This window comes from Sorex araneus, chromosome X (genome assembly GCF_027595985.1).
Source record: "Sorex araneus isolate mSorAra2 chromosome X, mSorAra2.pri, whole genome shotgun sequence".
Lineage (NCBI taxonomy): Eukaryota > Metazoa > Chordata > Mammalia > Eulipotyphla > Soricidae > Sorex > Sorex araneus.
The window spans coordinates 241041763-241055441 of record NC_073313.1 but is presented as its reverse complement, the minus strand read 5'-3'; the positions used below and the strand labels follow the sequence as shown (position 1 = coordinate 241055441).

The window sequence follows — 13679 nt, the reverse complement described above, 5'->3', positions numbered from 1 at the left end:
TAGGGACCATATGGGATGCTGGGAATTGAACCCGGGTTGGCCGCATGCAAGGCAAACGCCCTACCTGCTGTGCTCTCAATCCAGCCCTGCCTCTAGCTTTGATGTGATGTGATGGGTCTAGCACTCCACCTCTGTCGTTTTCTCCCCCTCACACATATCCTTAGTTTGGTCATGAGAAAACATCAAATTCATAGAGAAAAGACGATGGAGCAGATTAGGCGGGGCCTTTTAGGCCACTGCTGGTCATGCACTGCATTCCAGGAACTATGCCGTGTACAGTTATATTCTCAGCCCCTCTGTCATTGTCACGGTCATCCCGTTGTTCATCTATTTGTTCAAGTGGGCCAGTAACGTCTCCATTTTGAGATTTGTGGACTGGAGAGATAGCACACAGTGGGTAGGGCGTTTGCCTTGCATGCGGCCAACCTGTGTTTGATTCCTCCATCCCTCTTGGAGAGCCCAGCAAGCTACCGAGAGTATCCCACCCGCACGGCAGAGCCTGGCAAGCTATCCGTGGCGTATTCGATATGTTAAAAGATAGTAACAAGTCTCAGCCCCTCTAGGAGAGTGTATTTGGTTGATTTTGCAAATAAGAAACTTGGATTACTTAGAAAGGACCTTGTCTGCAGTTCTTTTGGCTCGCAGAACTGGACCTCCTGATCTCTCTGCTTTTTTTCCTCTGTGGCTACCGAGATGTCCAAGGTAAGCCCCAGCTCACTGGGAAAGCAGACCTCACCCATTTTTGTTCAGCTGTGAAAAAAATATATGTCTGTACATAATTTATCATACTGCCCAATTTTAAGTGTCAGTAGTGTTGGACATATTCATATATTACTATAAAATAAATCTCTACTTTTTTACTCTTTAAGAAACAAGAGAAGTGTAAGTAAATATCATGACAATTTTTTTCCTCTCTTCTGGCCTATTAGCTGCTGTTCTATTTTTAAACTTTCATGAATTGACTTCTTTAGATACCTCATATATGTGGGACCATACATACTTTTCTAGTTGTGTGTGGTTTATTTAATTAGTTAAATGTCTTTCAGGTTCACCCCTGTTGTAGTATGTGACAGCTGAATGACATTCCCCTGTATGGATACGTCGCATTTTGTTTTATGCATCTCTTTTCTAAATAACATTTTATTTTTAATTATTTATTTTTCAGTTTGGGGCCACACCCAGCAGAGTTCAGGGCTTTCTCCTGATTCTGAGCTCAGGGATCACTCCTGCTGAGGCTGGAGGAAACAGATGAAGTGCAAAGGAGTGAAACCAGGTTGGCCACTTCTGGGAATATATCCCGAGGATGCAAAAAGGCACAGTAGAAATGACACATGTACCTATATATTCATTGCAGCACTGTTCACAACAGTCAAAATCTGGAAACTACCCGAGTGCCCTAAAACAGATGACTGGTTAAAGAAACTTTGGTATATCTACACAATGGAATACTATACAGCTGTTACAAGAGATGAAGTCATGAAATTAGCTTATAAATGGATAGACATAGAGAGTATCATGCTAAGTGAAATGAATCAGAAAGAGAGGGACAGACATAGAAGGACTGCACTCATTTGTGGAGTATAGAATAATATCAGATGAGGCTTACACCCAAGGACAATAGATACAAGGGCCAGGAGGATTGCCCCATAGCTGGAAGACTGTTTCATGAGCGGAGGGGAGAAGGGAGATGGAATAGAGAAGGGATCACTAAGAAAATTATGGCGGGAGGAATCAGTTGGGATGGGAAATGTGTTCCAAAAGTAGAAAATGGACCAAACATGATAACCTCTCAGTGTCTGTGCTACAAGCTGTAATGCCTAAAAGTAGAGAGAGAGTATGGGGAATATCGTATGCCTTTGAGGCATGGGGAGGGTGGGAAGGGGGGCATACTGGGGATATTGGTGGTGGGGAATGTGCACTGGTGGGGGGATGGGTGTTTGATCATTGTGAGATTGTAACCCAAACATGAAAGCTTGTAACTATCTCATGGTGATTCAATAAAATTTAAATTAAAATAAAAAAGAGAAAAGAAACCAGGTTGGCCTTATGCAAGGCCAGCGTCCTTTCTGCTGGACTGCCATTCCAGCTCAAGAATAACACTATAAGAATCCAGAATGTCCATTGATTCCTGCATTGTCAAGGACCGCTTTTCCACATTTCCAGTGGCAGCCCGACTTCGGCAGCCAGGGTAGATGTGGGGTAGTCGCACCAGTGATTATATGTCTCCAAGTTCTAAATGATTATTCTGGTGCTTTGCAGAAAATACTTGCTGCCTGTTCAACTGGGGAGGCTCTGCGGGGTTAAGAGATGTGATATGTGGACTACATTCAAGAGAGCAAAGACCTTGTTGTGTATCAAACTAGGAATGCGGTACTGGGGTGGGGGTTTTGGGGGAGACAGCTTACAATGTTAAGTTGTTTGTAGATACTATAGACACCCAGGAAGGGAGAGACCCGAAAGGGCTGAGTCCTCAGGAAAAACCTCACAGAAGGTTGGGATTTAGGATTATGGGCCCGATCCATGCAGGGCGGGCGGGCGAGTGCATCTCCCTTCTTGCCCAGCCCCTGGCGAGGAAGTCAGACTTTGAGAAGGTCTGAAACCCAAGCTGTTTCTGGTGAAGTGTGTGCTCTGCTTGAATTTAAGTTCCCCAAAGGCAGGGTTTGTATCTGTTTTGTTCCCTGTTGTCTCAGCAGTGCCAGAACACAGTAGCTCTCTCAGTAAATGTTTATGGGCTGAATAAAGTACAGCAACTCTTAACAACCCCGTAGATGTGTAATATGCACTCTTCAGATACAGGCAAAAGACTGTCTCTCACATCGTTCTGTTAATTCATTTATGACACTAAAGAGCTTTCTTGTTTTGATTTTTCTTTTTAAAAAAAAGCTATTTCAGTGGCAGTTATTGCTATCGAGGGCAGAGACATCATGTGGTAAGAGGACTCTAAATTTAAGGTACTGATGACAAAAGAAAAGAAGGGGGAAAGAATGTTAAATGGTCTTAAAATAACTGCTCAAAAATAATTCATTTATTCAACAAATATCTATTGATCTGCAACTGTGCTAGGATTGAGCCAAATAAATATAACAGCAGCCTTTGAGGACATTGAAACAGGTCATTATAGATGTTTTCTGTGTAATTTACAGAAATGCAGATGCCATGGAAACTTAGGCAAGGCATTTAACCTAGTCTAGGGCATCAGAGGACACTTCCCTGAGGAAGAAGTGAGTCTTAATTGATTATTGGTGGCTGTGTCACAAACCACCCCCCACTCTCCAACTCAGTCTTTTTATTTTCCTACTAAAAATATATATATTGAATTATATATGTATAATTGAATATATATTGAATATATATTGAACAATATATATTGAATAACATATATATTGAATATATATATTGAAGTCCAATTATATATAATTCAATATAATTATATAAAAAAATATATATATATATTGAAACTTGGCTGTGTTCAGGGTTTAACCAGTCTCTGTGTCAGGGATTCCTCCTGCTGGGGCTAAGTGGACCATGTGTGCTGCTGGGGATTGAAGCCAGGTCAGCTGTGTGCAAGGCAAGTAAGTGCCTTGCCTGCTGTACTGCCTCTCTGGCCCCTTTTTCCATATTTGACTCATGGGATTTAAGGCACAGTGCTCAGGCACAGGGTCGGGTTCCGGGCATACAGCATTCCAATACCATAACCCACCATGGCGTGCGTACCTCTTTCCCCTTTGGTCGCAGTGTCCCCTCTGTTTTCCCCCGTCTCCTACCCTTGGTCGATTCACTTCTGTAAACCCATTCTTAGGTTCTGTTGCCTTTGTTCGTTTTTCACTGTGCTTACGGTGTAACTTGCGTCGCTGTGCTTTTCCATAGCCCACATAGAAGAGAGATCATTCTGTATCTGGCTCCTTCCGACGAACTCCACTCAGCACGCTCCCCTCCAGTTCTATCCATACAGCAGCAAATGGCATGATTTTATCTTTCCTTACAACCAAGTAGATCCCATTGCACATATACCATAGTTTTATTATCCTGTCATCTGCTGTTGGACTGGTTCCAGATTTGGGCAGTTGTGAAGAGTGCCGCAGTGAATATCAGAGTGCAGATGTCTTTTCTGCAAAGAATTTTTTGACTCTTGGGGTAAATGCTGAGAAATGGAATTACTGGGTTGTATGGAAGTACAGCTCTTAGTTTTTTGAAAAAGTAATCATCCAGGGGCTGGAGCGATAGCACAGCGGGTAGGGCATTGCCTTGCACACAGCCGACCCGGGTTCGATTCCCACCATCCCCTGAGCACCTCCAAGAGTAACTCCTGAGTGCAAAGCCAGGAGGTAACCCCTGTACATTGCCGGGTGTGACCCAAAAAGCGAAAAAAAAAAGTAATCATATCCAAATTGATGTTTTTTTAAAATAATTTATTAACTCATGATTCTGGATTGACTGGCTCAGCTGGACCACCACTTGCCGTTGGGATCTTTTGGGTTTTTTGGAGAGGTCCTTGGGGGGATGTACAAGGGGCCACTAAAAGTAGAATGGGCCTGACAGCTCAGTGCTTAGACCCAGCAGTGCTGAGGGCCACTGAGGCCTCTCTGGGAGGACTGAGGTGCAGGAGGCCCTGTAATGCTGGGGGCTGACCTCACGGCCACAGTGGTGACCAGGCGTGCACTCCACCCCTCCTTGCTTTCTCGCTGCGCCCTTCCCTCGGGATCTCTCTGTACTTGGATGGGATCTGGGACTGGAATCATTTAGAAGCTCAACAGAGCTGCCATCTATGTCTGGGGCCTCCAGTGCTCCTGCGCTGGCCTTTTCTTCCGCAGAGAAGCCCCCACTCCCTAGACAGGAGCTCAGAAGTCTGAATTATAGGGAGAGGTCACCAGCCTAATGAACACTGCATCTTAAATGGGTACAGCATTGTTCTGCCATATTCTGTGGAGGAAAGCATCCAAAGTCCAGTGGAAAAATAAAGCCACTTCTGAGGGGGGAGTAGTAGGACTTCCTTGCAGGAAAAAAAGCACGTGGGATGGGAGATGTCATGGCTGTCTTTTTTTTTTTGCTTTTTGGGTCACACCTGGCAATGCACAGGGATTAGTCCTGGCTGTGCACTCAGAACCACCCCTGGCGGTGCTCAGGGGACCATATGGGATACTGGGATTCAAACCTGTGTCTCGACCATATGGGATGCTGGGATTCAAAGCCGCATGCAAGGCAAACGCCCTAACTGCTGTGCTATCACTCCAGCCCCTGTCTTGGAGAAACTAGGTCTGTCTTTTTTTTTTTTGCTCTTTGGATCACACCTGGCGATGCACAGGGGTTTACTTCTGGCTCTGCACTCAGGAATTACTCCTGGCTCTGCACTCAGGAATTACTCCTGGCGGTGCTCAGGGGACCATATGGGATGCTGGGAATTGAACCCGGGTCGGCCTCGTGCAAGGCAAACGCCCTACTCGCTGTGCTATTGCTCCAGCCCCAAACTAGGTCTGTCTTGAGGTTAAGCTGAAACCTGAAGGATAATTGACCTTGGGTAGGTAGAAAGGGAAGGGGGATCTGATCCTCAGCTGGAGCAGCACATGGGTAGTAGGCCTGGAGCTGAAAACTGTCAAAGGAGGACCAGAAAGGCCTTTGGAACTGAGTGGAGAGAGGAGGAGTGGAGAGTGGTATGGAAATGCTGTATCACATAGGAGCAACTTTTGGCTTGTGTTTCAAGAAAAGCAAACGCACATTTACACCGGAAAACAGAAAGGAATAATTGTCCCTTTTCAAATAGAGGGCGTGGAAAGCGCACAATAATGAAAACTAAAATTCCTAGAGCAGTGAAAACATACGCAGGTGGGGAAGGGAGGGTCAGGGAGCTATTACCCCCAAGTCACATAGCTAATATGAAAAAGCACTAGGCTCTGAACCCAGATCTGACTTTAAAACCTCAGTCACTGTGTTGCTTACCTTGTTGCCTATGGAAAGTCTCTCTGAATAATTGACTTGGAAATCCCCTGCTAACCAAAAAGTAATTTGTCCTTCCTAATTTCTTCCTAACCAGCCAGACAAATAATTTTGACTTTTTTAGACTTAGCTCAAAGGTATTTTCTGAATGACTCCCTTACCCCGCAGCAATTAAACCCTCCTTTTCCCTCCCACCAAATCTGTTTTCATCCTTTGCCAAGGTCCTTGGATACTTCTTAGTCTCATAATGATGGAGACCATGGACCTGTTTAGGGCAGGAGCTGTGCCTTTTTCTGCTTTCTATCTTGAGTGCCTCGTAGCTGATGTCACCTTAAGAAATGATGAAGGGGTGGGTAGATGAGTGATTTCCAGAATACTTTGTTCTAAGTTGTCTGCAGTTGACGTTACTGCCCTTTCATGAGGGTTGACTGATGCAATGCCTATGAAAGTGTCCATAGTACCTGGTACCTTGTAATATTCGTAGGCCCCATTGATCCCTTCTGTGAATGGCTGTGGTTGAAAAGATGACCTCAAAGTTTCCTCCCTTGTCTGGCAGTCTGTAGCTTTAGGGCATGCGGGATAGCAGTGTTCCACAAGCCAGGAGTGCTGGTCATCAGTGGTTCTGTTCTTCTGACTAGCCTGAGAATGGATTCCCAAGCAGAGAACATGCAGATAATATCCCCTGCCTTTCGTAAGTTTTCCCGTGGGTGCTGCTACCAAGCTGTGCTGTGGGGCCCAGGGACAACTACTGCTGGGGAGTCTTTGCCAGTCAGACTCGATAATGAAATATTCCCACCTGTGGCACTTGGGGGCTTCCAGGACCATATCTGACGGTACTCAAGGGTCATATGGTGTTGGGATATCTTTGCTTGCAAGATTTGAGCCCTTGGTGTCCAAATAATCTCGCCATCTCTTGATTAGTTTTTTTAAAAAAGGGAAAAAGAGGAAATAAATTTTTTTTTATACATATGGGGGCCACCCCAGAAATGGTGGGGTTGGGATTGCTGACTCAGGCAGCTTCCTGTCCAGCCGTGCGTGGGGCCACATGATACTGGTATCACACTCAGGGTCTGGACATGTGCGCTTGTGCTGCAACTTGACCTGCAACTTGACCTTCAAGAAATCACTTAAAATGGGAATATACTTAAAATATCTTTTGTGTACAGTGTTTATTTGATATACTATGTCATTAAGCACAGCTGTAGCTCTTTAACACCTCTACCATAGTACTTAGCTTTTTATTTAGTGGCTAGGTTAATTCATTGTTTGATGAATGTAGTACAATGTTTTCTGTATTCAATTCATTATACCATGCACTAGATCTCTGTAGTCTACTGTTTGCAAGTTTTTTACTTGTAAATATCATTCATGGTTTAGCCTCACTCCCTGCATTTTAGGTGTTTACTTTCATATAAGATGTTTAAAAACTGAATGTTAAGCCTGGAGTAACAAACAGAATCATCAGTGATAGAAACCTGAGATGAGTAGCTAAATGTTTTACCCCCTGGGGCTCTCCTATATAATTGGAAACATACCTCAATTATTATATTTTAAAAAATGTTTGTATGTGCATGTTTTTGGGCCCAAGCCTGGTGCAGTTCAGGGGGCCACTCTCACTTTAGCGCTTGGTGATGAGGGTGGAGAGGACGGGTTACTCCTGGTGCCCCCGGACTTCCGCCAACTCTTTGAGCTATCACCCCAGCCCACTTTTGTTTGAATTTTCAGTAAAGAATAAAAACTTATAAGATTTATTATTCATTTCTTTTTTTTTAGTCTTTGATAAAAAAACTGAAAATTACAGAAGTTACACAATTGACGAGGCTCATGACTTACCCATAGGCACAGAGAAAAGGGGGGAAATCCTGAAACTTGAGTGGGCTGAAAAAGTAGGAAGGCTGATGTTTTTTCTCTTAAAAAAACACGCACACAACTTTGGGGCCGGGGACATGGCTCAGTGGCAGAGCACCTGCCTTGCATGTAGAGGAGTTGGGTTTAGCTCCTGGCATCAGCAGAAAATGTAAATAAAAATCAGGACAGCAACATGTTTTTTTTTTCATGAGTGCTAGCAGACAAATATAAAACAGCAGACAAATCCCTACTTATTATGTTTTCAAGAGGTTAAGAACAGAATTTCCTATGAGCTACCATCCTCCTCAATATATTGACAATAAAGGGTTGAATCACTGTATCACTGTCATTCCATTGTTTGTCGATTTACTTTTTAAAAAAATTTTTATTGAATCACCATGAGATAGTTACAAGCTTTCATGTTTGGGTTACAATCACACAATGATCAAACACCCATCCCTCCACCAGTGCACATTCCCTACCACCAATATCCCAGGTATACCCCCCCTTTCCCACCCTCCCCCTGCCTCTAAGGCAGACAATATTCCCCATACTCTCTCTCTACTTTGGGGCATTATAGCCTGCAACACAGACACTGAGAAGTCATCATGTTTGGTCCATTATCTACTTTCAGCACGCATCTCCCATCCCAGCTGGTTCCTCTAGCCATCATTTTCTTAGTGATCCCTTCTCTATTCCATCTGCCTTCTCTCCTCCACTCATGAAGCAGTCTTCCAGCTATGGGGCAATCCCCCTGGCCCTTGTACCTATGGTCCTTGGGTGTCAGCCTTATGTGATACTACCCTACACTCCACAAATGAGTGCAGTCCCTCTATGTCTGTCCCTCTCTTTCTGATTTGTCGATTTACTTGAGCAGGCACCAATAACATCTCTATTCCTCCCAGCCCTGAGATTTTAGCAGCCTCTCCTTGCTTGTCTTTCTCAACAATTGGAGGCTCTTTCAGGGTCAGGGAAATGAGACCTATCGTTACTATTTTTGGCATATTGAATACACCATGGGTAGCTTGCCAGGCTCTGCCCGTGTGGGTGGGATACTCTCAATAGCTTACCGGGCTCTCATATATATATATATATATATATGTGTGTGTGTGTGTGTGTGTATACACACATATACATATGTATATATACATATAATCGTAGAGATATATATACATATGTGTATATATGTATATATATAACTCTGATTTGTTGCCTACTATCTGACCTCCATCAAATATGGTGTGGTAACTATGGAAAATGGGTAGGAAGTGTCTTATAATGTGTCCAGAAAGCAGCCTGGAGCATGGCGGCAGTTGGGTAGTGGAGGTCTGCTGCTTGGGGTTGGGTCCCTTGGGGCGGGGAGGGTTCTCATCTGCCCCCCCTCTGGGGCACCCAGTGAAAACAACCTGGCCAGGAGTCCTGGGCTGAATATACAAGTTTTATTTACATACCCTTAACAATGCAGATTGGTGTTGTTGATTTAAATGCATTGGATTAGTGACCTAAGAGCTAAAAGTGTTTCTAACTAACAGCAAGAATTGTGCAGTTCTTAAAGCACATTTATGTGCCTTTGCTGCAGCATGCAAAGGTGTTGCCATCTACCTACTTAACCTGCCTATTGCAGGGTAAAGGAAACCCTCGCCTGATATTTGTTTCTTTGTTGATAAAGATACAAAATTGTGCATACCTGGTGAGCTCCTGAATTTGTCTAGATTCAGGAGTTCGATTTGTTTTTTAGTTTTGTTTTTGTTGATGTTTTTTCGGGGGTGAGGGGCACGGTGCTGTTAGTGGTACTCAGATCACTCCTGGTTCTATGCTCAGGGGTTGCTCCTGACCAGATAGGGTATTAGGGATCCAACCTGGGTTGGCCACCTGCAAGGCAAGTTGTACTATCCCTCCGGCCCCAATTTAAAAGATTTAAACTTAATTTAAAATTTTTTTAAATTTTTTTTTTTGGGGGGTCACACCTGGTGATGCACAGGGGCCATTCCTGGCATATGCACTCAGGAATTACCCTTGGCGGTGCTCAGGGGACCATATGGGATGCTGGGATTCAAACTCGGGTCAGCTGCGTGCAAGGTAAACGCCCTACCCACTGTGCTATCACTCCAGCCGCTTAATTAAAAATTTTAATAATATTTAAATTTAATTAACAACAAGTCTCACGATGGACATGTTACTGGTGCCTGCTCAAGCAAATCGATGAACAATGGGATGATAGTGCTACAGTGCTACAGTATCTATGAATGCTTAGTTTCCATTACAATGGACAGCATCACTGTCAGAGTCTGCTCTCATTTGGCCAGGCCTTGTAGAGATCTAGCTAGAGAGCATTTTCTAGAGAAAACCATTGGTGCTTGGGAAGGATTCTGTCTGAGAACAGACCTGTACATCTGTGCCAGTCCTTGAAACTTGGAGTGTGGAGTCTTTCCCCAGGAAATCCTGAAGTCTAGAGTCATCGTGAGGCCTCACATAAACTGAGCCCAGGAAGTACAAGTACAGTAACTTTTGGTCTACTGAAACCCCAGGGCTTACCTCTCGACTTCCCCTTTATACCCTTAAGCACAACAGATCATCAGCGCTTTCAAGGGCAGTGAAAGGAGTCATGCATTTATGACTTTCAGGCTGATTACGACGTAGGGCTCAGTCCCAGAATTGCTAGTCTCTTGTGCTTACTATTCTAGGCCAACATATCACAGACATTTACTAGGGCAGCCTTTTCACAACTGCTCTCAAAAGCTTCTCTGTGTGGGTAAAAGCTGTTGACCTTAATTCTCCTTATCAAGTGTTCCACCCTGCTCTTGTAAGTCCTACGACAAAGAGGTAGTGTGATGTGTACCCTTGACAATGGAACTTCTGTGCCAGCCTTGTCCACCTTTGGGCAGGTAGGGTGTAAAGATGGGGAAGTAATTGGGTAGATTTCAGTGCTATAGAATACAATGAACCATGGGGCCAATGTTGTTCTGTTTATTTTCTTCCAGGAAATTCAAGATTGCCGTGGTATAGCTTTGACAAGTACCTTCCTGTTGTCTTCAGACAATAACCTCAAAGGAACCTTGTATCTGACCAGTGGCAGCCGGCAAATAATTTTCATTACCTGGAAAATCTCAGCCGCCCTTCTGCTTGGCCTGCTTCTGGCAGTTGAATGAAGGATTCTTCTAGCCACTTCCAGAACTTCATTGCCGAAGCACCTCTCTTTGTTGGGTGAATGTTCATGCAGCCCTTTCCTGAGCCCGCTGAGAAGGCTTAAGGCCTCTCGGAGCCTGCGACATGGAAGCTTTGGAAGTGGACGATATCAGCCCGGCCTTGGAAGTGACCGAGGACTTCTTCAATAGCTTTGATAACAAGCTCGAGAACATTGTGCAGCAAGCAGAGGTTTATGGGATTCAGGAAGTCCCCGAGCTGGTGGGGCGCGAGGCCCTGAGCAACATCACAGACAATGGTGCTATGAGAAATGTCGTCCCCCTGGGCAAGGGGGGCGCGATCTGGGACCAGTGTAAGAGTCGGCACTTAGACACCAAAGCTCCAACTGTCTTCCCTGCCAAAGAACAGTTTCTGGTCCAGAAAGGGACAGCCCCGGATAATCTTTCCTGGATGGAGCAGAAGGAGGCCTCCACCTTTAATTTTTTCAACATGTGCCAGCGTCGGAGAGACAGGCCTCGTTCTGTGAACGACTTGCTGGACGAGACTTCTACTTTCAAGCCAGGGCACGCACGCTCGAGGTCGGATATCACCCAGAGGGACTGGAGGGTGCTCCTCCAGGCCATGCCTTTGCAGCCGCAGCCACCGCCACCGCCGTCCCTCCAGGACCCGCCCTTCCCTCAGCGCTCCTTCCTGCTGCCCTTACCAAATCAAGTGGAAGATGCTCAAGGGAATACGGGTATGTGTTTGTGTGTGACTGCTTGGGCTCAGGGCTGAGTTCTCTGTGCCTCTGACGTTTTCCTCAGGAGAACCTTCCTCTCCAACACCCCTGCTCCCAACGTTTTGCTTACCTGGCTTCCTGAAGCTCTCCCCACCCCCACCCAAACGCTCATTTTTCACACTTTAGCCTATTTATCTTTTTTTTTTTTTTTTGCTTTTTGGGTCACATCCGGCAATGCACAGGGGTCACTCCTGGCTCTGTCTGTACTCAGGAATTACTCCTGGCGGTGCCCAGGGGACCATATGGGATGCCGGGAATTGAACCCGGGTTGGCCGCGTGCAAGGCAAACGCCTTACCTGCTGTGCTATCGCTCCAGCCCCTTATCTTTCTACTGTATTACTGTCAGGAGTGAAAAGACAGCTCTTGCCAATTCTCCTTTTGAAATCTTGCAGATGTTCTTCTCAGAATATTCTCGTAATTAATGAAGTCTCCCCCTTCGAACTAAAAAACTGCTTATTCATATCGGTGATGTTCATTGGATTACACGTTGGGTAAGGCCTGGCACTAGGCAGGATTTAAAGATAGAGGAAGACAGCAATCCCCGCCTTGTAGAACTTCTCAGACACTAGCAAAGGCTTAAGAGGGTCCTGACTGGAAAGTGAGAGGTGGCCATGGAATGTTCGATGGAATATTTTTTCTTTTCTCTGTTATTGGGATCTTTTTCAAAGGAATGAGTGACATCGACTCTAAGAAGGTGGAGGAAGGAGGTGATGCTCAGGAAGGGCTTAGTAGAGCTCATGAAACTTGAGCTAGATCTGGATGGACATTAAGAGGCAGAAACATTCACGGAAGAGGACAGTTGGTCCAGATAACAGTGAGGAGATTGATGGTGCAGAGGAGAGCAAAGGATGGGGGTGGTGGTGGGGGATGGGGGATAAGGGGTTGGGGAGGAAAAGGTTGGAGAGGTTGGTTAGAACCTCCTAGTATAGTCCCGCATACTTTTCACACATCTCTGTGTACATGGACTCACAATGAACTTTCTTTTTTTTTCTTTTTGTATTTATAAATGAATTTTTTTTAATTTATTTTTTTTATTAATGAATCACCGTGAGGGTACAGTTACAGATTTACATATTTTGGTGCTTGTGTTTCAGTCATACAATGCTCGAGTACCCATTCCTCCATTTTTAAAAAAAAAACTTTTATTTTAAAATTTTTATTTATTTAATTTTTGCTTTTTAGGTCACACCCGGCGATGCACAGGGGTTACTCCTGGCTCTGCACTCAGGAATTACTCTTGGCGGTGACCATATGAGATGCTGGGAAACAAACCCGGGTCGGCCACGTGCAAGGCAAATGCCCTACCCGCTGTGCTATCGCTCCAACCCACAATGAACTTTCTCTCCTGAAACATAACAAAACTTTTCTTCCCTTCTCTTTTCATTTTATTTTACAGATAATCTCATTTACACAGCCCACCCATTTTTATTACTGATGGTTCTTTAGTCACTCTGCTCAACCTTTCATTGAGATAGTTTCTTCCCAGCTACCTGAGAATATGCTTAAGTGCTATGTTATTTCTATTTCTATCATTACTCTTATAATAGAGTAACATATATACACATATGTGCATGTGTATATATATAATACATATATATATACTTTCGGAGTGTATATACACATATATACATATACATACATACACACACACACACACACACATACACACACACACACACACACACACATATAGTTTGTTGGAGAGCCGGCAAGCTACCGAGAGTATCTCGCCCGCATGGCAGAGCCTGGCAAGCTACCCGTTTTGATATGCCAAAACAGTAACAACAAGTCTCACAACGGAGACGTTACTGGTACCCGCTTGAGCAAATCAATGAACAACGGGAGAACAGTGCTACAGTGCTCTAGTTTTGTTTATTTTGGGGGCTCTCAGTAGTCCTTGGGGAGCACATGATGCTGGATCAAACCCTGACCCTCCCATATGCCTTTGAGGGGGGCACACCCCAGCAGTGCTCAGGGC

The 13679-nt window shown here is 44.7% G+C and overlaps 1 protein-coding gene across 1 annotated transcript in view; it reads left to right on the top strand.

Annotated features, from left to right (window-relative positions):
- PLEKHM3 (pleckstrin homology domain containing M3) overlaps positions 1 to 13679 on the top strand; it is a 204517-nt gene that overhangs the window by 20721 nt on the left and 170117 nt on the right. Inside the window, exon 2 of the mRNA XM_004601313.2 lies at positions 10761 to 11659. Within this exon, the coding sequence (XP_004601370.1) occupies positions 11050 to 11659 (610 nt within the window). The 5' untranslated portion in view covers positions 10761 to 11049. The remainder of the gene's footprint in view (positions 1 to 10760; positions 11660 to 13679) is intronic.